The sequence below is a fragment of the Diceros bicornis genome, chromosome 16 (assembly GCF_020826845.1).
Source record: "Diceros bicornis minor isolate mBicDic1 chromosome 16, mDicBic1.mat.cur, whole genome shotgun sequence".
Taxonomy (NCBI): Eukaryota; Metazoa; Chordata; class Mammalia; order Perissodactyla; family Rhinocerotidae; genus Diceros; species Diceros bicornis.
In genome coordinates, this window is record NC_080755.1 from 30496182 (window position 1) to 30521722 (window position 25541).

The following is a 25541-nucleotide window of genomic DNA, read 5'->3' on the forward strand; positions in this document are numbered from 1 at the left end:
TGGGTCCTGGGTCAAGTTCATCTCCATATTCACAAGGCCTGGCCTAACTCGTACGTGTTAAATGTGACTGAACAGTGGGCTGTAGAAGTCGGCAGAAGTCTTGAGCCAGAGAGTACGGAGGCAGGGCTCCTCCATCGGCCTTGCTTGGAGCCAGGACTCATCCTTGAACATGAGTGAGAGCCCGGGTACAGGCAGAACTAAGGCTGGGTTCCTGCCTAGAGGGCTGTCCCTAAGGGAGCCAGTCAGTCTTTAGAGCCACTGTGCTGCCCTTGGATCTCTTGAGGCAACCATCCTACCCCAGGGAAAAGGAAGCGTTGCAAAGCTTTCTGAGCCCAGCTGCAGAAAGCATGGTGCTGCAGGGGATGTGAGGCAAGGAAGGAGGGAGGTGGAAGGATGAATTCTGTTCTGGCTTTGTTAAATTTCTGGATATAGTTGGCCATCAAGTGTAATAGTCTATAAACAGCTGGATATAGAGATCTGGAGGGAGATAGGGAGGGGGCTGGGCATCATTCTCCACAACTCACACCCCTCCTCTTCTACCTCTAACAGCCCAGAGTGTTCTTTGCATTATTGGAGGTGAAATCTGTATCCGAAATGCAATGGATTCAGTTTATTCACCTTTCCAGTGGAAATTCTGTAATTGTTTATATCCTCTCTGTGTTTTTACCATCTGTTGAGTCAGTTTAATTAATTTTGTATGTTGTTTCTTTATTTCAGAAAAACTGTACAACTCCACTGGACGAGATTTAAGAAGGGCCCTTTTCTCCCTGAAGCAGATATTTCAGGTAAAAAAAGGAAAAAGTGCTCTTAGGTCCTGTTTTTTGCATTGCCTGGGGAATTAGATACGACAAGTTTATACCTTTGCCCGATCACAGAAAGAAAAGTTTCCTTAGATTAAAATTGAAATTAGGTTGAATTATCAGTTCAGAATATTTTCACCATATCAAATATTTCAAACATAATAAGAAGACAACTTGATCAAATCAGAATTTTTCCATATTTACTTCAGATTTAAAAAAAAAAAACCTACGACAGGTATAATTGGAGTCTTGTGTTCTGCTCCCCAACACCAACCATCCTCTTCTTACCCCATGCCCAGGTCCCCTCTTTACTGATTGTCTAATTTGGTGTTGATCATGCTCATGCATGTTTCTGTACTAATGGTGAATATTCACCAGTAATATGTGATATCCTTTTGTATTAACTTTATGTATATGTTATCATGTTGCATGTATCTATACTTCGGCTTACTTCTTGAGAGGGGGGTAGATGTAGGCATGACTGATGTAGCTCTGAGTGAATATTCCATTATATGAGTAAAGCACATGTTGCTTTGTTCATTCTTCTGTTGGCAGGCAGTTTGGTGTATTTCCAATGTTTTACTGTTATAAACCATGCTGCTAGGGACATGCCCCCTTGTGCACATGTGCAAGTGATTCTTTCCGGTTCCATCTTATCCTTCTATCCTAAGCCTTCCCTCTGTCCCTGCCCTGAGGAAGTTACAAGCTTAGTGAAGCAGTCTAGGACAGGTGTGCAGACAAGCCTGAGACTATGACCCATGTAAGACTGCAGAGGAGAGAGACAAAGAGCCAGGAGAGGAGGACAAGGCCGCTGTGCCTGGGCAGGATCAGGAAATGGCTTCGTGCAGAAGAGGCATTTGCACTGAGCTTATGTCTGTGTGAGTTCATCATTCTTTCTGTTATGATTTTGAACTCTAGAGAATATTCCACTTCTCTTCAGTTCCTGTCTTATCCACACCCTTAAAGGATTTTCTTTATCAGTGATAGTTCCTAGCTAGAGTGGGTGTCTTCCTATCTGAGAAGGAACAGGCAATAGGGCAGGCCAACAATCCATCCTGTCTGCCTTTTCTCCTCCCATTCTTCCTTAAACTTCTTCAACATGCCCTCATCTTTTTTCCGGAGTAGAGCCGCTTCTCAGTGTCAACATTTCTGGAAACAAGCCCTCGTTTCTCTTCCGACAGCTACGGGTGTAAACCTGTCTCATCATTGCTCCCTCATGTTGCACATCTCAGAAATGCCTTGGGGTTTGGAGTCTGCCTTGGTCAGGCCATGTCTTCTGGAAAAACTGCAACAATTGTTCATAGGCACTGCCTGCTTTTGGTCCTTCCCGACTCAATCCATTCTTTAGCTTCTCACCAGAGGGGTTTGAGGCAGTCATTCTCTTGGTGGTTCCATGTAGCCTTCTGGGTTATCTGAACTTCCTTGTATAACACTGAGGCCCTTCTGGATCTGGCCTCTTGCCCACCTCTCTGTTCTTGGCTGCATCCTAAGTTCCACCCATGATTGCATTCAGGGAGTAAGCCATGCCCTTTCTCTTCTGCACCTTTGCCCCTGGACCTATTGCTCCTATTCCAGAAAGCATTTCCACCCCACATCCACTTTCTGTGTCTCTCAGTTTCCCCCTGCTATCTCCTCCTGCTGGGGATTCTCTCCCTAAATGACCCCTCACTGCAGTCGTGATCCCTCCAAATACCTCTGAAGTTCCCTGTGCTTACCTCCAGTGTAGAACATAAGATACCACAGGGCACTTGTCTGAGTCTAGCTGTCTGTGAGCTCCCTGGATTTCATTGCTGGGTCTTTGGGGCCTAGCACAGTGTCTGGTGCCACTTATGCAATAGATGAATGGACTGGGGGAATTGAATAGTCTTCTTGCCGATGTCTGTCTTCAGCCTTCCCTGTCTCTAATTTAGTAAATGCTTCGCCGACCAATTACTTGTCCCAAAGTTACACTTCCCGTGTATCCATCTGTGTCTTCCTGGTCCTTAGCCAAACGAAACAGAACTTCACCCTCCGTTATGTCCTCTTCTCAAACTTAGATCGCCGACTGCAGTCAGGCTGGACTCTTTTTGTGCCCCCAGAGAGCCACGCCAGGCCACTCCTCACCCTAGTTCATTTAGTCCCTCAGTCTGCCTGCTGTTTCCCTTTGTTCAGCTTTGACTTCTTTCAAAAATCTATGTTTACCTCATTGAGTATCTGGTTGGTGGTAAAACCACAGAGAAGAGCTATTCCAAGTGACTTTAAAACACTTTAATTTGTGCACCTTGAGTAGGATATACTCTAAGAACAAAAAGAACCCTGCACACACAAAAAATCAACTGTTTGCAATAATCGCATTGCTGGTGGTAGTGTCGACATTGCTATTCTGAGACTGATGTGTGTGTGTATTATTCTAATTTTGTCATTCTTAGAGTTCTTAAGGATTAAGATTCTTGGTGTGTGGGAGAGAGAAGATAGAAAGGTAGAAGAGATTAAGTTAACTCTATTCCTGAATTTAATTAGAATTATGAGAATGAACCCATAGTGTTTATTATCTTAACAACAAAAAAAAGCAAATAAGCATATTTGTAGCACTAAGTCGATTGAAAAGGACTAGAAGCAATGATCAACCCATTAGCACTGAGACTGTGGTCTTAAAATACTGAAAGGAATCAGAGCTCCTTGGAGAAATAGCTGATTCCAAGTCTGGAGTTGGAAATGGGTAAAATAAATTTGGAACATCTTAGCATACAGATGGCAAGGAAGCTGTCAAATACTACTAGGATTATTGCCAAAAGAACTCAGGAGCATGTTAAAGAATCTCCCACTGGCTGGCTAAAGATGGGGCAATATAAGCATCAATAAGGATGATAATTACAATGAATTGAAACTCGTCAAGTGAGCTGCGTTGATGAGTTCATAATGATACAAAAAAATAACAATGACTTGGTCACCATTGAGAGATGCTAGTGAACCAGCTCTTTATTTTGAAAATGGGTAAAATTTTAGAATCTCACATTTATCTTAACTTTTCCTATATGAACTTTAGGATAATCAAACAGTAGTTGAAGGGAAGTTTTACTTATAAAAATATTCTAGCTAATAAGTAAGAAAGGGGTAATAGAATTAGAATATCACAAATTTGAAACCCCCAATGAATTAATGGTTCTAAGTACTGAGCATCAAGACCTGCTGACATGATGGAAATGAGATACAACCAGATGTTATGTGCCTTCTCATGGAAATACACACTACCATTGATGATATGGTAAAATCAACCCTGGACCTGATCATGCCTCTATGTGTAGTAACCAATTTCTAAATGAGCTAGGACAGAGTCACATGTTAAACTACACCACAGGGGTGTAATCAACAAAATCCAGGCTGTAAGTTACTCTATGGGACAAATGACTTCGCTTCTTCAACACATACATTTCAAGGAAAACAAAAGAGATGAATTGAAAGACAGTTAAAATTTATATCAGCTAATTGCCACGTGTGGATCTTATTTGAATCTTAATACAAAATGTAAAAAAACCAGTTTATGAGATAGTTGGAATTTTGTTCACTGACTGGACATTTGATAATATTAAGAAAGTATTTTTTATTATGAATATATAATTTTAAAAAGAGTTCCTATATTTTGGGGATACATGTTGGTATATTTATGGATTAAATGCTGTCATGTCTGGGATTTGCTTCAAATTAATGTGACAGCAGACAGGGTTGGATGATAGATGAAACAGGATTGGTATGAATTGATTGGCATCTGGGGTTCACTAACTTATTTTGTCTTCTTTTGTATATTTTTAAAGTTTTCCATAGTGAAAAAGTTAAAAATAAACACGTTTAGGATCTTGTTGCCCATCCCCTCACCAAGCTTGTTCTGTAGTATTGGCTCTCTGAATTTTCAGGGATGCTGTTTCTACCATTTATTCATCAAACAAATATTTTTGAGCAGCCTTTGTTGACATTGTGTAGGCAAGGAAGAAGGTGCTTGCTACCAGAAGTTAATAATCTGTTTGGAAGACCACACACACGTGCACAAAACAGCTCTAAGCCACAGGGCAGGGATGCATTGGATATTGAATGGATTACACAGGCTGTAAGCTGTCTGGGGCTTAGATCACCTTCTCCCACACCCACAGGTCTGCATCTCCATCATCTCTAGTGTTTTCTAGATGTGGAGGTTCTTTTTAGAACTAGACTTGTAAGGGGGTAAAAAAAAAAAAAAATAGAGACATTGGTCATTTAGATTGATTTGAATATTCCTTGACTAATAGACATAAAAAAAATCACAGATTAGGGGCCTGCCCAGTGACGTAGTGGTTGGGTTTACACGCTCCGCTTTGGCGGCCCAGGATTCACAGTTTTGGATCCCAAGTGTGGTCCTACGCACTGCTCATCAAGCCATGCTTTGGCGGCATCCCACATACAAAATAGAGGAAGATGGGCATGGATGTTAGCTCAGGGCCAATCTTCCTCAACAACAACAAAAAATCACAGATTATTAAAGTATAGCTATTACAGAAAATTCTGAAATGCAGGGATAATCCCTTATCAGTTAGTGTTAACATTTGATTTAATTCTAGTCGGAAACCAATGTTTTAAAAGCCATTTATTAATGCCTGTATATTTTAGGATATGTTTTCCAAATCTAGTACTTTGCCAATTTGGAAGATATTCTCCACATTTATTATCCATAAATTTCTCTTTCTTCAGTGCCTTATCTACCTATGTGCATAAATTTTAGTTAGAGTTCTGAGTTATTTTTATAAACACTGTCTCCCTTGTCCAGTGTGTTTTCCGAGTGCCTTTCCCAGACAGTCCCTCTCTGCTATATTAATATTAGTGATTAGCTTGAGTGGTTTCTTGAGAGCTTGTTCTCACTTTTTCACCATGAAGTCATGTGTGAATCTAGTTTTAGTTAAAGTAATAAACATTTGTTACATGCTTGGAAAAACTCTCTGACTAGACATGAGCTCATCTAAATGTTCACTTTTCACATATGCTGGTGGAAAAGGATATGGATGGAGGGAGAATTATTTTTTATTTCCTTTATACATATGAGTGTAAAGTAATTTTCCAAAAACTCATGATATTGTCCCATTTTCTCTTGCTTCCAAAGCCATGATTATCTTCAAGTCTGATTTAACACAGCTGTCTCTCATTACCTTCGGGGCACAAGCGTTACTCACTCCCTCCCCCCATGCCCTCTGAACGTTGAGCATGCTTTCTTGGTTCAAAGGGAGCCTTTGCCTGGCCTGCCCACATTTAGCTCAAGTCCTCCATCCATATAATTGGAAAATGCCATAAAATCAAAATGAAGGGCTGATTTCACATAGGGACAGGAGAATTATGCCAGTTCATCCAAATTATTTTTTTCTTTTTTGGAGATACACCATGGTTGCTGATCATTCCTATAATAATAACCTTTCATTATTCCATTAAGCTTTCTACTCTTTACATCACTGAGGTTTTAAATTTTTGCTCTTTTGTTATAATTGAAGATGACTGTTCCAGCCTTATCTGAGTTACATTTGAAACAAGGCACTGTCCAATTGAGGAAATCTCCTAAAACAGTCGTGGAAAAATCCCTCTCATAGAACTCGATACTGCAGGAAAATGACTGGGCTTGGCGGCTGGCTGGACATAGGTGATCTTGGTGAAAGTTCTGCCACTCTTGAGTCTTTATCTGTAAAGAGAAGGTAGGATTAGATCACTGGTCCTAGAACTGGCTACTCTTTAGGATTTGCTGGGGAATTGAACAGCAAAGCCTGAGCCCTGCCTTAGAAATTCTGATTAAGTCCATATGGTTAGGGTCCTGCTTCCTATTCCTGTTTTAAAGCTCCCCAGATGATCCTATTGTAAAGGAATCAGGAGCAAGAACCATTGGAGCGTCTCCGAATCTCCTCGAGGGCTTGTTAAGCCCAGATTGCTGGGCCCCACAGTAGTTTCCTATCTGGTAAATCAGAGGTGGAGCCAGATAGTTTGCATTTTCAACAAGTTCCCAGATGATGCTCATGCTGCCCGTGGTTCTGAGGACCTGTCTTTGAGAACCACTGGATTATATGAGCCCTGAGATTCCTTCCATCTCCTGCCTTCTGTGATGGGGTCTGCAGGCCGACCAAAGTGGCTCTTTTGAGGGGTGGTGTGGTTGCTGCAGAGGCATGGCCGGTTCTGCACTCTGCCTCCTTGCTTGTCCTGCAAGCAGCACATCTTGGGAGGTGGAGAAACTGCTTCCTTACTTTCTCAGATACAAGACCCTTGCAAGACCCTTGTAACTACCGTCCTTAAGTACTGTCTTTTGGAACACACGAATTGCTTCAAATCCTTCACTTGATGGTCTGTGTTGCAATCGAATGTTTCCTGTTGTTAAAACCCAACAAGCTTCATGTGGCCAGTCCCTAGGGACCCATGGAGGCCTGGAGCCGGAGGATTTTTGAAGAATGAGAAACAGAACACTATATATATTCCTGACAGTCAGGGGATTCATTTGCTTTATCTTTATTAGATTGCCCAGAAGGCAATAATTGGTCTTTGGCAAACAGCAATGTGAAGACTGGTTGTAAAATTCCTCTGGCAACAGTTAAGATGCTTCATTTGAATGGAGCAGAACAATCTCTAGAGGTCGGTCTGGCTTCAAAGTCTTGTGCATAGTTTTAACAGCACAGCCTGGATGGGGGATGGACTAGGACAGTGTTTGAAGTTTTTTTCTTTTTTCCCCCTTTCCTGCCAGGATGACAAGGATTTGGTGCATGAATTTGTAGTGGCTGAAGGTCTGACCTGTTTGATCAAGGTGGGAGCTGAGGCAGATCAGAACTATCAGAACTACATTCTGAGGGGTAAGTGACGGCTGGGCGTGGGCAGCTGGCCCCTGCTGCAAAGGAGGTCTGGGGTCACCTCCAGGAACTTCAATACTGAGAGGTTTTTAGAAGACTTGGATTATGGAGTCAGATGATGAAGACACCCTGGAGCAAAAGATGACAGCTTCATCAGGTTTTATCAGTTCCTAGTAATTAAGTAGTGACTGAGCTAACGGTACTGACTTTTACCTGAAGTCTCTTCCCAGTTTTTGAGAAAAAAGAACATACTACACACTAGGTTCTTTATAATCTCTTTTATTTGGTGAGGAAAGGGACACACTAAGTGGGCTTGGGTAAAGCCTGAATTTCAGCAGAAAGCCGCCCAAAACAAAAGAGGCTAGTTTATTTCCTGGGAAAAATTTTTTGAGTTATCTGGGGTGCTTGTCAGAAAGGGACATTCCTCAGCGGGTCCTCCTGTTTCTGCGTCACTAGGTCTGGGGTGGGCCTAGAATTTTCGTTTTGAAGAATGATTCTGAAAGCTACCTCCGTAATTTCATTTTTTACGAAGTGATGCACGTGTGGAGTTTGAAGCATTGATTACTGTTCCAATTCATAAAGTTAATCCTCTTTTCATAGTTGTAGTATTTTTGTGCACCTTCATCTAATTTTATTTGATCCTGTAAAAAAAACTGTGAATAGGCAGGGCAGAAATTATTAGGTTGGACCACATGAAATTGCTGCTATCAACAGTTTTGACCTAGAAAAGGAGAAATTTAATATAATTCTATATGTACTTCATTTTTCAGTTGAAAAATTTGAGACTCAAAGAGGTTGAGCATTTGCCTAATAAAGTCACTTCCTGCAGTACGTGGTCAAGGAGGGGCCGTGTGCAGGCCCTGGGGCACATGGAGGTTGATCAGGGTTCTGTTTCCCCTTCTGCATCTATGGCTCTAATCCCACAACTTTATATTCTGTGTTCATATAAGGGGAAAAAAATTTTCCTTTTTTTCTCTTGGATGAAGGAAAAATACATGAAATGTGTGACTTAATGTCAAATGTCCATGGTTGGAGTTAAATGAGACAGGCAAATGAAACGTCTCCTGAAGTTCCTGTTGTATTTTGCCCTGAGAAGATTCCTTATGTTCTGTGTTGTTACCCAGCATATGGAACTCTCTGAATCCCTTCTGCTTTTCCCTCCTCCTGGAGACCCACTGCAACAAAAGGCAGAAGCAAGAGAGAGAACTTAGGACTCATGTAAAAAAAAAAAAAAATTTTAGGGGCCAGCCTGGTGGCGTAGCGGTTAGGTTCACGTGCTCCACTTCGGCGGCCCGGGGTTGGCAGGTTCAGATCCCAGGCGTGCACCAACGCACTGCTTGTCAAGCCATGCTGTGGTGGCGTCCCATATAAAGTAGAGGAAGATGGGCACAGATGTTAGCCCAGGGCCAGTCTTCCTCAGCAAAAAAGAGGAGGATTGGCATCAGATGTTAGCTCAGGGCTGATCTTCTCGAGAAAAAGAAAAAAATTTTAAGGATGTATTTTCAAGTCAATGTTAATTGTTTATGTTCATTTTGATAAATGCCAAACGTGTGTGTGAGAGAGAGTTCTTCAACCTCTTGTTTTTCTGCTCCATGGTGTTTGTAAGGCTGAGGAGTCACCTCCTGTTGTCCACCTTCAATCTTTTCCTGGGCCTGTGGTAGATCCTCATTACAGATTGTCAGTAGAGATGCTCTGTGGATGTATTTTATGATTTTTATCCTCAATATAATTAAAACATTTACGTGGAAACTTCTATGGTATGCGTAGACAAGTTAACTGTAAACTTGGTCCTGCTGTGTTGCATCTGAATGCAGCTGTCTGGGTCTGAAGAGACGGTGCAAGCCTTGATTCACATCCTCATATTCTGTGCACACTGGTCCAACACCTAGAATGGGGAGGCACAGAAATAAGGGTGGAGAACTTCCTCTAGTTTATTTTCCATGTCCCTTATACTATGAACGCTCATTAAGTTGAACTACATGGGAAATATACCTAAGATTGCATAATTCTGAATAGTGGGTCCAAACTAACTATACTTTTTTATCTTGTTTAAAGTATACATCATTTTAACTTTACAAGAAAACAATCTTCTCCACTGGGGGCTCACGTGTGTGCATGTGCTCGCGTATACACACACACACGCACATACACTTCTATAGAACTAATATTATATCCATCTTCATGTTTATCTTTATTCTTCTGACCCTCACCTAGGGGTGTATATGTGTGTTTTTATAGCATAATCATCAATGTAAGCATTTATATTCATCTACATTCCAGGCTGGGGAGTGGGGATTGGCTCTACTAGCTGGGGTCAGTCCCCTCTTATCAGGAAGGCAAAATTCTTGTCAGAAGCCCCCTGTAGACTTCCCCTGGGTTAGAACGGGGTCACGTGACCACCTGTAGCTGCAAGGGATGCAGGCAGAGTATTTGGTGTGCTAGACTTTGAAGGGAGGCAGCAAGAGAGAGAGGTGTGGCTTGGGGCCTGCAGGTTACCAGTGCCTGCCACATAGACGGAGTTAGGAAGAAAAAACTCAGCCCAGCTGAGCAAGCCTGCTAGTGAGCAGCGTTGTGGTGGCCTGGTTGGAAGTAGTGTGGGCCTCCCCGCTGCTGAGGGAATCCTTGTACAGGAGTCAGTAAGTAAGCTCCATGTCTGCACGAGGCCCCAAATGATAAATTGTGTGAATTGTACTTTCTGGCAGTGAAAGATGGTATTGATGTAGAATACTTCAGCTAGGCTTTCTACCTTAGTGAATGCTTATCATTAAGCTTGCAGTAGTTTATTAATTTGCAGTGTTCTGATCTGCCCCAGAAAGGGGCCAAAGGCAATTACCAAATGTTTAAGAATCAGAAGGCCCAAGCACGACAAGGGGAGAGCCCTGTCAACCACCTGATACTTCTCTGGCTGTGCAGAAAATGCCACTGAGGTAAGACTCGCACTGTAGACAGCTCTTCCTAAAATGTGTGGAGTCTTCACGTTTCTGTTGCCACACTGGGGCCTTGCCATCAGATTTTGCTTTTCCAGTTGTGTCCATGTATTGAAGGCCAGAAGGCTCACCATGTGTTACCTGGAGAACAAACAACTGCTCACCCCCATTCAGGTTACTACAAGACGTCCTGCTTTCCACACATTGGAATGCCTTTGCGTGCCTGCCCCACTTCAGCTAAGTCTCAGAGGACTCAGGGTAACTGGGGCACTGTGTGCAAACGTCAGCACATTTTGGTATATCTGACCGAGGCCCGTGCCAGGAAAGTACCTCTGAGGGATGTAAATGACAGATTTCTTGGGGGTGTGACTTTTGTGTTTTTACACAAGGAAGCTATCATTTTTCCTAGCCCACACGTTGAGTCACCCCTTCCTGACCTTGAAGACTCATGTAGACATTTTTAGGTTGTGATCAGCTGCCGGCAACCACCAGACGCTTGTAATCAAGGATGACCTTTTGAATGGCCTCTTTATTTGTCCAACCGTGTTTTAACCACATTACCTTAGGTGAGGTATGGTGAAGCCAGAGGCAGATCGAGAGAGAAACTGGGAGGAGGTTTACAGTTTTGTAACTCACAGTTCCCTGGGGAGAACACAGCATGTCCCCCAAGGCCACTCAGGAAGCACAGGGATCAGTCATGAGGCAGAGCTAGAGGACAAGCACCTTTATTGTGATTTCCACGGGGTAAGCAGGTTTAGGATTGGCTGGTTTGAATAATTTCAGTGGGCCCTAGGACATAGGGCTGTCCCTGGCTGTCTGGTACCTGGCACTAGGGTGATGGCGGCATGGATACAGAGGCCTGGAGTGTGAGAGGTGTCATGGCAAGTGGTTGGGGGTGTGACTTGGTGAGCTGCTAGAGAAGGGAACTGGCTGACCTCTAGCCAGGGCCTCAAAACTGGGTCAAGACAGCAATGAAAACAGTATGTCACAAGCTATAAGGTGGGTCGATATGGAAGTGCTGTGGAGGAGCGTGCCCTTCATGAAGTTACCTCAGGAACTCCACTCTGTGACCATGTGCGAGGCCCCAGATCCAAGGGAAACACGAGCATTCGGAAAGCCCAGTCCTTTCCACATCTGCTTTTAGGACTCGTTTAATTTATCTTTATTTTTGCACTCAGCCCTCTGTCAGCTCTTTTTTTAAGGCCGAGGAATCTGTTGCTTTTAGTCGAGGATGTATCTACTGAGGTAAAGACAGGTTTTGAGTTACGGTGTAGTCGAGTGCACTCCAGAAATGTGAGCCGGCTGCTGGGAAGAGGTCTTAAATGCACAACATGTAGAAATAATATTTATCTGACTTATTATTCTTGGATGGTTCTAGCTAATGATCTAAAGTTTTTTGTGATAGCCAGTATTTAATGTAAATCTACTGTGGAATTTTATACCTCACGATTATTCTTATTGAAGTAGGACCTGGTGTGGTGTATTCCTGGGAACTCAAGTTTTCCACACACATGCTGAGCCTTTGCTATGGGCCATGTCGGGCCCAGAAGATGTGACGATGAGCCCGAGATACAGCCCTGCCCTGGAGAAGCTCCTGGGAGGTGCTGCGTGTGGCCCATTTTATCTGTTGTATCTCATATGGCTTATATGTTTAGAAATTGCCCACAAGTGATATGCTTTGGGGGAGAAAAGAGAAAGAGATAAGTAGAATCTGTAAGCCCAGCTGCCTTTTCTGGCTGTACCTCAAGGGAAGCTGCCTCTGAAGGACTAGTTTTACACGGAGAAATTTGATTTGATCATTTCACCTAAAGCAAACTACCCGTTAATCATAAAACACCTGTCATTATCAGAGCCGGATAAGATCTTAGAATTCCTTTAGCTCAACTTTTTCATTTCAGGAGAAAACTGCAGATATTTTGTTTGTCGCTGTAATGTTTTAAAAAATGTTTTAGTGGTTGTCAACATTTAAAAATTGGGAGACTTGACATTAAAAAAAAATCCAGATTTCAGGCTTCTTTGGAAAAACCACAACCAGAGAATTTCAGTGCCTTGCCAAATATTACTTAACTATATTCCACTATAGGAAAAATGTCATGCATATTAGAGGATTTCTTAGTGAGGATCAGGACTTCTGGTCAGAAATTTTGTTGGCATCTACATCAGCAGGAACAGAAATATTATAGACAGCATAGAGAAAGATTTTAGTATGTTAGAGCGAAGGTGGTGGTACAAAATGATCAAATGGTAATTAAACCAACATCTTCCATGCCAGAAAAACTTAAAAATTTGTATTTTGGCACTTCAGAGCAAAGGAGGAGAGCAGAGGTTGGATTCAGACTATAGACAGGGGAGGATGTGGAAGGGGTCAACCTAGGCCCAAGGTGAGGAGGTGGCAGCAGAAGCAGGGAAGCTGCTTACTTCCTGAATGGAGGTCAGGCCCTTGGCTGCCGTGTTTTCCACTGTCAGGCCTGGCCTGACTCTCCTCTACCCCCTTACTTTGGTCCTGGGGTGCACCTGACTAGCTGGGAGGAAACTTTCTCTCTCTTGCATCTTGCTGGGAGCTTTCTGGGCTCAGTCGGGGATCAGTCACGGCAGCCGCATGACCAGGCTTTGGTGTGGATGACACAACTGCACAAGCGTCCTGTTGGTGTCTATCGCCAGCCCAGGCGGGTTGAGGCCAGTGTCTAGGATGGAGTCCTTCCTCACCTGATGTCCCTCTTCTCGCTGAGTGGGTGTAACGGGCTGTTCCCAGTAGGGAATCATGTTGGCCGGCACAAATTGGCAGCCCATGAGGCCACATTGATCCGCAGGTATTTTGTTTGCCTAATCTAGTGTGTTAAAAAATTTTAGAATAGTTATGAACATTTAAAAATTGGGAGATTTGACATAAAAATATGGATTTCTGGCTTTTCTTAAAAACCTGAACGCTTGAGCCAACACAGGGCCCTCATTGCTGTGTGGCCACAATTAGCTGGAGTTGGAGGAAGCTGCTGTGTTTACGTGGGGCACATGGGGCTCTGTTTACCACAGTCCCCACTGCTCCCTTTTGTGTCACCCCTGGGCTGCTTATTTTGTTGCCTCTGTGCTCCAGAGGCATATAAGTTTGAGACCTCTGGCTAATGACATCACAATCTGTAAGATGAGAATTACAGTTATCTAAAGCAGAAGCGCCCGGCTTTATGATAGCTGGACATAAGTTGTGATGTCATTGCTACTTTGTGAACTTGGTTCTCAAGCCCAATGTGAATAAGTTTTTTATTCCCTCAACACCTAGCATTTCTCAAAATTGGTAAAGCTCAGCACTGCCTGCTGCCTCCTGCCCCACCCAAGCCCTTACATGATTATCTAAGGATAGAAGTCCTGTCACCACATCGACAGTGGTGTCTTATAGTCTCAATAGCCAAGTTTGGGAAACAGGCTGGGAGTAGGCAGAGCCACCGACTAGGGTGTGAGCATGTTGGCAAGAAGATTCCTGTTGGAAACTTGCTCCACTAGTTGAACTTGTAAGGTGATAATAGTGAGCCTTTCATTTCGATCCTAAACTGTGTGCCTCAGAATCCACCGCAGAAGTCCCTATCGTCCACTTGTCAAAGGAGGGGTCCAAGTGCGTCCCAGAGATGAGAGTGTCAGAGTGTCATGGTCAGTGGAATAAAGGTGGCCTGGGATGGACAGGCCCAAGAGAAAACTGTGTAAAAACTGAGTGATGTAAATATTTTTCTTAAAACAGAATTGGCTTTTATTTTCTTTTTCTTACTGAGTAATTTGTGAACACAGTTTTCTGAAAAGCAATCAGCATAAAAAGGAAAAACAAAAAATCACCCATAATCCCACTAAACAAAGACCAAGACCATTTTCTACACACACATGCACGTGCTTGCTTCGCACATGCCTTTTATAAAAATGAAGTGTCCTTACATATGTTGTAAGCCGTGTCTCCTGGAAGAGAGTGGTTTGAAAGTGTGGATCTTGGCAGCTGGCTTTGTGACATCTCTTTGACCTTGGCACAAATTATTTAACTTCTTTAAACTGCAGGTTCCTCACCTGTAGAAGGGAGATAATATCTATTTTATAGGGATGTTGTGAGGATTAAAGAGCTCATAGAAAGGTCTAAATAAAGGACTGAGTTGTAGCTATGACAATTGTCAGTAATAATCAATGATGTCAATGCAGTGACCACCTGCTATGGGCTGAATTGTGCACCTCCAAAATTCATATGTTGAAATCCTGACCCCCAATATCTCAGAATATGAGTGTATTTGAAGATAGGTCCTTTAAAGAAGTAATTAAGTTAAAATGAGGTCCCTGGGCCCTGATCCAGTGTGGCTGGTGTCCTTATAAGAAGAGGAGGTGATGACACAGACCCCTACAGGGGGAGACGATGTGAAGACCCGGGGAGAAGACGGCCATCTACAAGCCAAGGCAAGAGGCCTCGGAAGAAACCAACCCTACAGACACCTTGATCTTGGACTTGCAGCTTCCAGAACTGTGAGAAATAACATCTGTTGCTTATGTTCCACAGTCTGTGGTATTTGGTACAGCAGCCCAAGCGGACTGATACACCATCCTTGCATAAAACTCTCTGGGAGTTATTCGGGTGTTCATAGGGTGAAAGTCCTGGGGATAAAGTCATTGGGTTAGAAGATATGTACATTTTCGTCTTGTTTTGGTTTGGATAACTGCCTTCCAGAAAGAAGGTGTGAATTTATGTTCTCACCAGTGTTCTCCATTTCTGCTCATTTACCCCAGGTGATCATTCTTTGTAATCTTTGTCATTCCTGGTGATTAGGGCACACTTATTCCTACCGATGAACTTTACAGTCATTTTTAGAAAGTGGTTTGTAATTTTGGTTGTCACTGTGTTAAATTTGTCAATTAACTCGGGAAGAATTGACATCTTTATTTGAAAATTCAAAACTATTGCCTACATGCACTTCGTGCCCTGGGACTAATCCTTTTCAAGAATATGTTCAAGAATATGTGTATCTAACTCTTGTATGCAATGTCTTTTTCCTTCTTTCTTGTTGCAGAATTTGATGTGTGTCACCCTATGATGTTTTTGTATTTATTTTTTCTTGTTTATTCACTTTTGAATTGGGCCTGATATGTACCACATGATAGAGAAGATTCTTTTGGGTCCTTTTCCTGTGCATTTTGTAAATTTGTTTTGGGAGTGTCCTCTCCTGAGAAGTGTCTTTCTTACCCTCCTTGGGTGTGTTTTGCTTCAATCAGGGAATATTGTGTGCCTTGGGGCCTGGGTTCTCAGTTCTGGGAAGCACTTGGAGAAGACAGTGGTGAAGACAGTGAGGAAGAGTTAGCATCCTCTTCCTCTGTGTTGACATGTTTGAAACCCTTCCTTTTGTACTTGGACTAGTAGCCTACCTGGTGGATACTTGGTCTCTCAGGTCTGGGCATTCACCAATGGTGGCATGTGGGCTGGGGACGGCTGGAGATCTGGCCACTCGTAGCCAGGGACGTGGTCTCCACATTTTGTTTGTTTTGTTTTTTCTTTCCCCCTGTAGTTGTTGAAATCTCTGCTTTTGGTATCTAATGTTTTCTGTGCGCTGGCTGTGTCTGACCTTGGCCTGACCTTTCTGCTTACCCAATTGGCATGCTGTTGGGGATGTGGCCTCCAGGTTGAACCAGCCACAAACCTACTGAGGAGTTTGGTCAGAGGCAGGAAAGCCACACCCCGCCCTGCTTGGGGAGGGAGGCCAAGTCACTCTTGCTGCTCTTATTGGTGTGTGGTGACAGAAATGGTACCCCTAAGTGCTCTGAGTGGCCCCTCTTGCCACCGCCTTCATCCCCACCCTATATCAGGCTGATCCCCTCTTAAAAAACTGGGTCAGAGAATAGCTGAGGGCTGCACTTGTGTCCTTCCTCTTCCAGCCCATTTGGGCAAAGGGCCCAAAAATGGGCTCACATTGGAACAGGTCACATCTCTCTCATGGCCTGCCCAGACCATGGGATACTGTGGACTTGCCCAACTTTTCTCCATGACTTTCTGCAACACTACGTTTCCCAAGAGAAGGAGTTGGATGCTGTGCGCAATGTTCCCCTTGGACCTGCTACAGTCTCTGGTGTATCTAGATGTACCCCTCAAGTTGTTACCCCTAGTCTCAGGGCTCATGGAATCTTTTCTCCATCTGTACTTCTCATTGATCATCTTGCTAGATTGGTAGGAAGGTGGTTCAGAGTCTCCTTGTTGTGCTGCTGTTTTTTCTGGAAGTGCTAAATTATTGAATCATCATCGCTTGTGGTCTGCGCCCTGACACGCCCTTGGTCTGCAGTGCTGGGTACAGGAATGCAGTGGATCCCGTGGGTGAGGGGGCTCCTGCCAGAGGAAGCAAGGAGGGCCAGAGCTGGGTCCTGACCTTTGATGGGACAAAGTGCCCTTTGTTTTTCCTCTGGGTTCTCAGGTGAGAGAGGAAGGTGCTGGGAGAGACCACAGGTGACATGCACGACCCTGAGCCCCTCCCCACATTTGTCAGCAAGTCAGATGTTTGCCTTCAGTTTCTAATCTAGGTGGGTGCTTTCCGCTTTAAACATGGTTTTCATTTTCCCTCTCACCCCTTTCCAAGGTATTTTTTCCCCTGTCATTAGAGAATGCTTGTCTCTTGGTTACTTTGCCTTATGATTAATAAAGCTTTTCTTTCAAGTTTTAATTTTCCTAAAGTAAAAATCAATTATTAATACTGTTGAATACAGCAAGCATTAAATAGTAACAGAAACACTTCATACAGAGCAGTCTTTATAGAGCAATACACAGCTAGGGCTACCTGGCAAGCATTATCTCCAACTTGGAGCATCATTAGGCCAAGTCATATGAAATGGCTGATATTTGACCATTTTTACCTGTAGAAATGGCAAAGTTGAATGGCTTAACTTAATATTATCATAATTTGATCTTAACTTGACTCATTGCTAGACTGATTAGATGCTTCCTTAAAATTCACCTTGCATTCTATATAGAGTCACAGCCCTCCAGAAATTCAGGCCAGTTTGCAGACCAAACAAAAAAAAAACCACTTGCAATTTTGTACAGTTATGCCTCTGAGCACTTCAACTTTAAGAGCCATTTATATCACAGTCTTGGCCAAAGAGATTTCTCCAGAATTTTTATCTCCTCTAGAAGCCTCCATCTTCTTCCTTTTATCTGAGATGAGAAGGAAGAAAAAAAAACAGAGTTATCTGGCCATTCCTATGTGTGGAATTTTCCATGACCAAATCTCATGCTGTTCATCAGGAATTTTTCCATGTTATTCATACTGAAGATGTGCCTTCTTGCTTCGTCCTTCTCTCCTTGCTCAGTAGACTTTTCCAGAGGAACTGCTGACTGGGTGTACCTTGAATCACAATTGTTATTTCCTTGGCTATAACTTTATCTCATATGTGGTCTTCTTTTATAGGGCTTCTACTTACAAATCTAGGCTTATAACAAAATGGAATATCTTAAGCAAATTTTAAACCTAGCCCCAAACATGGATTAAAATTATTTTCTTGTCTGGAATTTGCTGGGGAAATATCAGTTGCTGTGTTCAAGATTCCTGCGTTATGGAGTTTTGAGGGCTCTTGGTAGATTGGGCCAGCCGTTTTCCTGACACCATGGTTTCCCCTGCCATTGATGTGCATAAGGCCCACAGCCCAGGTCACTCTGCATTACCCTAGGCCTGTGGAGCCAGCTGTGTCCTTGATATTCCCCACACCCCATGTCTAAACCCCAACCCATCTTTACACTCCAGTCAGTGCCCTCACAGCTCCGTTCATCATCCTGCTGAAGAGCACAGTCATCCATCAAGTTCAGGTCAGCTTCCTGGGGGCCTCCTAGTTCCCTCTCTCTCACTCAATCTCTGTAATCATAAGCTACTAAATTTGGGCTTCTCTACTCCTCACTCCCTTTCAAGTCCTTCATCTCTTTTTATTTCCAGTTCTAGTTCTGAGTTCTGAGATCATCATTTGCTTCTTCCCAATCTGCTCTGCTGAGCTCCTAACTGGTCCGTCTGCTTTCATTCCTGTCTCCCGTTGGTCCATTTTGCAACCTGTTTCCTGGGTAGACTTTTTACAGTCCTGATCTGGTCTCCTCAGTGCTTGGTGTAGATTCATGAGTGGCTCCTTTCATCCTTAGGATGAAGTCCTGGCCCCTCCATGGGATGGAAGTGCCCCCTTTGTCCTACCCTAGTATATCTTTCCAGTTTTGTCCTAGTATATCTGTCCAGTTCACTTCAGCCCTCTCCCTGACCTCAGCATCTGCCTGCAAGTCCCTTCCTCACCTGGTTCATGCTTTATCCCTTGCTTCCTGCTTGTCTTCAGGATGAGGCTCAGACACAATATCCTGCAGAAGATCTTCCATTGCCCCCCAATATTTTGGCCCTCTGTGCATACCCTGGTCTTGACACTTACCTCACTGATGATGAATACTTGTTGAGCATACACTATGGGCCAGAGACCCTAGGCTGATTCCCTGCACCATACTTGGCTACCTACATGTCAGTTTCCATCCTTGATGCCAAGCATATTTTAGCAGCTCAGTGAAAATTGGCTGAAGGAAAGAATAGATGAGCGATAGAATGTCACAGGGAAGAGAACTCCTGACTCCCGAGGAAGCTGCTGGTTTGTACTAAGAATTTGAGAGAGCTCGGATTTGCTATTCTGAAGCTTTAGCTCACCAGATCATCTTGTTTCTGAAGCACTATAGCACAAGCTGATTTGTTTTTGTTATTTAGAAAAAAATGCCAAATTATTGAACTTTCTTTTTGATAATTTTACTGGTTCAGTAGATCAAGATAGTATATATCTTGATTTTAAATGTCATAATTTCTATGGATAAAATACATGTAAATATGGACTGTACTGTGTAACTTGTTTTGTATCTCAAAGAGTTATTTACCTGCCTCTGAAACAGATATCCTACCACTTCTGTTGTGGCGGGATTAGTGTCGTTACAGCCTTTCTGGCCTCAGCTCCAGCATCCTCCTTCTGCCTAGTAGATATTCAACAGCTATTTGATGAAAAAAATTGAATGAATGAATGAATGGGAGGGGAGTGCCTGGAGCCATGCCATGGAGCTCTGTCTTGGTCTTATTCAGTGTTTTATGAGTGATTGTGGGTAAGCGCATACTTTATACCGAGAACTGGGCATGCATGATCAGAAGATGTGAAGTGGGGAGACAGCGGTAATATGGTGAATGATGAAGTGTGACTGGGAGGCTGTTCATTTGATTTGGTTTTCAGTATCCCCATGGTCTCAACCACATTATCCTTTGCTTCCTTTTCCCTGCCTCTCCTTTCCCCAGCTCCTACAAACTGGACTCCCCCAAAGCCACTCCTATGCTGGGTTGGCCTGACTCATTTCTGGAACCAGTTCCCGCAGGCGGAATAGTACTCTGTGGCACCCCGCTGCACACCCTCGTCTCTGCCCCCAGTGCCTTTTTGGCTCGAGAATCCCTGAAACATTACCAGGACACCCTAATCATCCCAGAATTAGAGTTCTATTTCTTTCCCTCCCAGGTAACCCTGTCTGTGGGGCTGGTCCTGAGCCTGCAAGGGTTTAAGTGGGGGATAAGTTTAGATGGAGCTAGATAAGTAAGGGCTTGTTTTTGGAGGAAGGGACAAAATTGTTGCTTTTAAAGGCAGATTAGGAGCAATGAGTAGGAGTTATAGGAAAGTGGTTTTTGACTGAAGACAAGCTCCAAGAACAGAGTTGGAAAATTAGTTTATTTCTCTTGCCAACATAAACTGATCAGTGGTGACTTTCTGGAGCATTCTGTTGAGGATTCTGAAGCCACATCCAGCATCAGCAGGAAAGAGTGCCATGACCGATCAGTGATGTCTGTCAACAGCCTGAGAGGTGGAGAGTGAGAGAAGGAATGCTATATATGGTATTTGCTTATTCTGGGAAATACTAGGCATTTTCAGAGTGTTTGTTGAGTTGATTTCAGACAGGTGTGTGGCAATTAGTTTTCCAACTACACAACACTACTTTGCATTGGGGATGCTCCGATAGAGACCAGATGACCTGTTAGGACTGGGGTAGGTGCTACTGGATGACCTCTTACATCCCTTCCAGCTCTAAGATTCTGTGATTCTGAGTAAATATAAAAAGCGGAAGGGATGAAAGCGAAGCTGTTTGATTCTCTCTCTTCTGCATGCTCTGCATTTAGTTGCTTTAGGATCCCCAGGCTATCTCAAGCATACATTGTTCTTTTTCAAATTCAGAGAAGGCCATCTGATTACACGGCATAGAGCCCAGCCAAGTCATTGAAAAAGAAGATAAACTGCCCTTAGTCATTAAGGGGCTAGCGTTCATGTTGATCTGCAGAATTTCAAAGGATTAACAGGGTGAGTATTGCTTTATATCGAGGAATTCATATGTACATGGTGAGGTCGGGAACAAGGAAGACAATGGTGGGTTTGCTGCTCTCTAGAGCCTGAGGACCCAGAGTCAGGAGGGCTCACAGAAACACCATGGGGTTGCACTCATTGGTCAAACAAGGCAGAGCTGGAGAAGCAGGTTGGTGGCCATGAGGAGACTGTCCACCGGCAGGACTGCCTCCCTTTGCTGCCTTCCTGGTATCTACTCCCACTACCACTCTGGTCCAAATTGTTTCTCTCCCTGTCTGCATCTTGCTACCCCCTACTCTTCTTTCCAGAACCTCTTCCTATCTTTTCCAACTCCCCCAAGACTTAATTGGAGGGTTGCATAAAGATCGACCTCCCCCAAGTTCTAGATTTCATTGCTTTTTGTCACTTTGGCCCCAATTTTTCTATGGTCGGAGGCCTCAATAAATAAAGATGCACTGACTGGTTCATTCATTGATTAGTGTGACTTGATTGCCTTACGAGTCAGTCGCTTTGGGGTCTAGTATAGGGTAGCAGAGAATAATACAGGCTAAATAATTACAACTTGTGCTGTTAAGTCCAAGAACAAGGTGCTAAGGAGAGTGAGCTTAAATTGAGTAGGGCAAGTGGCATGCATACCATGGTAGGCAGCATCCTAAAATGGCCTGAAAGATTCCCCCCTCCTTGTGTACACCTTGTATAATCCTCTCCCCTTGATTTGGGATGAGACCTGTGAATATGGTGGATGTGTGAATATTACAGAACTGTGATTAGGTTACACTATATGGCAAAGGTTGAAAAGATTTTGCAGATGTAATTAAGGTCCTAAATCAGCTGAGTTTGAGTCAGTTAAAAGGGAGATTCTCTTGGGTGGGATGGGCCTAAATAGGTGAACCCCTTAAAAGAGTGTCTAGAAGTCAGAGACTCTCTTCTGCTGACCTTGAAGAGGCAAGTTGCCGTGAGTTCTACAGCTGCAAGGAAATGGATGCTGCCAACAACCACGTAAGCTTGGAAGGGGACCCCAAGCCTCAGATGGGACCACAGCCTCTGCTGACACCTTGATTGCAGACTTGTGAAACTCTGAGCAGAGGACCCCGCTAAGCTGTGCCTGGACTCCTGCCCCATGGAAATTGTGAAATAATAAATATGTGTTGTTTTAAGCTGCTAAGTTTGTGGTAATTTGTTATACAGCAATAGAAAATGAATACAGTTACACACAAAGAATTGCAATACAAAGCCATCTGGACTTGCTAAAATTGGTACAAAATACTGTGTGACCTCACAGGAGGCAGAGATCTTTGGTGGGGGCTTAGGGGAAGGTTTCGTGAGGTCAGCAACTTTTTATTTTCTTCCTGGGCTTGTTAGACAGCCACATGCCTGCCATCCATTCAAATTGAATTCTCCTTGATGCCCCTGCTGCTGCTTGTGTGATCCTCGCACATGGTCTGCTGAGACCACTCACTCGGGTGCTGTTTGCTCCTTTGGGTCTCTCAACTGATGATGTCCATGCGCATGCAATGAAAGTGCTCTCTGGTGCAAACAAATGGGTAGCTAAAGGAGAAGGTGATTCAGAAGAAAATTCAGTATTTCCAGTTTGCCAGTGTCATGAGAGAACATGGTGCTCTTATAAAGACTGGGCTGAGTTTTAGGAGAAGAAGAGCAGTTGGTTAGTAGTCACTTGGGTCATCTTGGGGTGATCTTGCTCATGAATTAGAGATGGGTAACTGGGGCAAGTCTTCTCTTCCGAGATGGTTTTCGCTCATCTTTCTCTACATCCCCATCATTCACTCCTTCACGTGTGCACGCATCCAGCACATGCCCTTTACAGAGAACTGCAGTGGGAGGGGGAGAGCTCCAGCCAAGGCCCCTCACCACAAGGAACTTGGCAGTGGCCTTAGGATAGGAGCCGTCAAGTGAGGATGGATATACAGAAAAACACTCTATTAAATTAGGTTTTGGATGAAAATCCTGAAATTCTGTTTTTTCTCTCAACTTTGCTTGCATGAGCATTATGTTTCCAAAGGTAGTTGATCAATTTCAAGTAGTTCAATCCTCTATCATCCATCCCAAAGACACAGGAAACTGTTTTTCAGTTATTCTTTGCTCAGACGTTCTAGTTGTTTGCTTTTCATAATTCAGCTTTTCTTTTCTTAGAGAATCAGCTTAATGCATCATGTTTCATGAGAATTTCATAAAACATGAAATGTGGTACTTGAATCAACTATTCATTTTCACATAGGCAAAACACAGGCCAAAGGTTTCTAGGCATTATCAGGCTTGAAAATAAAGGAAATATGTAATTTTATGGTTTTGTTTTTGGATTCTACATGATTTACAAAACCCCCCCATATCAGTTGAAGTCCTAATGTGAGAGGTGCTTGGAATCAAGAATGGCTGACCCTTTTGTAAATATAGTTGAGATAATAGTAACCTTCCTGACCTCTTAAGAAGCATAGTCAGTTCCCTACCAGCTTGGACAAGCAGGTATTCCGTGGAGGCTGCGTCTGGATGCCATGGCACTGGGGAAGGGAGCAACGGCTGACTGGCTGCTCTTTCAGTACCTGGTGGAGGGTTCCTGGGAGCATTATTCAGCCTAAGACCCTTCTGACTGCTTTCCTGGGCAGCTGTGCCTAGTCAACTTGTGAGCAAGGTGGTTGCTGTTAGGTACTCTAAGCCAAAGGGGAGAGACATATCATCATCTGATCTAAATTAGATTTTCTGACTAGTCATGCACTGAGAAATAAGTATAATTTCTCATAAAAAGGGATTTATTTAAAAGGTACTACAAGTACCCTGTGCGTCTTCTCCCATCTGCCAAATCTTGAGAGATGGCAGCAGTGCAACCTGTCTTAGAACCTAATGGACTCCTTGAATAAAACCATTAGTGCTTCTCTCTTTGTCTGTCTGGGCTTGTTGGTTCCAGGACACTGCAGGGAGAAATGGCTTAGGGCTCTTTCTCCCCATGTGGCTGACAGCAAGGGTGGTGGGCATACAAGAGCTCCCTGAGCCTGCTGTCTCTGTCCGTTTCTGGTCTTCTGTCACCTGAGTGCAGTGGTATTTCCTGAAAGTTGTCATCATGAGCACCTTTAGGCTACATCATGTAGGCTGGCTGCAGGGCACGTTCCTTTCTCTGGCATATGGCAGTGGAAGTGAGAAGATAAATATTTATGCCACCAAGGGGGTAAAACAACCTTCACTCTGGCTCTGTGTTGGGTATACATAACGCTGAGCTATGCGGAAGTGTCTAAATCTACTGTGCACTTGACCTCTTTGCTTTTTGCATGCTGACCCTTCTGCTTCCTCCTCGGCTTACTGCATGTAGGGTTTCTCCTTACCCTTTGTGACACCCTTCTTGTGACACCTTCTGGGGAGTGCCCTTCCTAAAACCCTCTGGGGTGTGGTCTTCCCACCTCACAGGACATATTCTTAACCGTTTGTCCCCTTGTCCTTCTCCCTGACTAGGTGGAGGTCCTCCTTAAGGACCTGACACTCTTTCTTATTTGCACCTGGGTCCCCCATGTCCTGCTCGGAGCAGGCAGGTCCCTCATACAGTGCCTGGTGTTTGCTAGGCCCTTCAATAAAGGAATCAGCCAGTGACTATTGTCCAGAGGATGTCGGGGAGAACAAATCTGTGCAACAAGGATAAGGCAGAGAAGTCTTACAATCAAAAGCTAGAAAAGCACAAGGAAAGATCCACAAGAGATGAACGTGATCAGAGCCAAAGATGTGTCCCTGCACATGTGGACCGTTAGATGGAACCTTGGCATTCTTGGCTGGTCCCATTCAGGCTGCCGTATTAGAGAGTGGGAACCTGAAATAATTAGCTCCATTCTGGGCATTTGGAATGGTTTTCTGGGAACAGAGTACTCTATGTTCCTGATCAGAGCCCTGTGTTTCTCAGGAGTCGAGTCTGCCTTTCTGTTGCTCACCTCCGTTTTTCCCATGCAGAGGGCACAGTGCTAAGGAATCCAAAGGAATATCCTGGCTCGCTCATCCTCGAGGTTACAAGCACCCAAACCTGGGTAACTGAGCTGGTGTCTCCTGTCTCTCTCTGGCTTTCCCTTTTAGCCTCAGGTAGTGTAGGAAGTTCACTACCATGGTCCTTTGGGTGCTGATCTCATTTGCTCAGTGTTTACACAAAGCTGGTACCACATGCACAGCTGAATGCCATTGGCTTTCTTTGTTAACTAGACTCCTTGTAGTATTAACAAGAGAACATGATTGTTGTGTTAGATTAGCCGTGAAGGTTTTGGGTGCTGAAAAAGTTGACTTCTTTGCACAGCTTCTGCCCTTTTAGAAAGCTGGACTTGTGCACATTACCTCATCTCTTTGCACACTTGCTTCCATGCCAGTGCGCTATGCCGAATCACCATTCACCTCGCTTCTTGCACACTCACTCCCCTGCTCACGGGTCTGTGTCGGCTGGACAGAATGCTGTATATTGCAGTAACTCCTTGTGCTCTCCAGGGGGGATTCTGACCCCAAGCAAACGTCACCATCGTTTGCTATAAATGGGTGTCTGGAGGCAGATTTCTCACACGGAGTTTTATAAATAGAATAGCTGTTGGTGATACTCAGGCTGGCTTTGGCTATTGTTTCTCTAGATATAGCTAAACACCAGAGTGCTTAGCTCTGAATATCCTATTGATAGGAAGTTCCTG

At 43.8% G+C, this 25541-nt stretch overlaps 1 protein-coding gene across 3 annotated transcripts in view; it reads left to right on the top strand.

The window, feature by feature from the left end:
- Positions 1 to 25541, top strand: part of FHOD3 (formin homology 2 domain containing 3) — a 457851-nt gene that overhangs the window by 202504 nt on the left and 229806 nt on the right. For all 3 annotated transcript variants that reach the window (XM_058557016.1, XM_058557014.1, XM_058557015.1), the window contains exons 4-5: positions 718 to 785; positions 7516 to 7621. In XM_058557016.1, coding sequence (XP_058412999.1) covers positions 718 to 785; positions 7516 to 7621 — 174 coding nt within the window. The remainder of the gene's footprint in view (positions 1 to 717; positions 786 to 7515; positions 7622 to 25541) is intronic.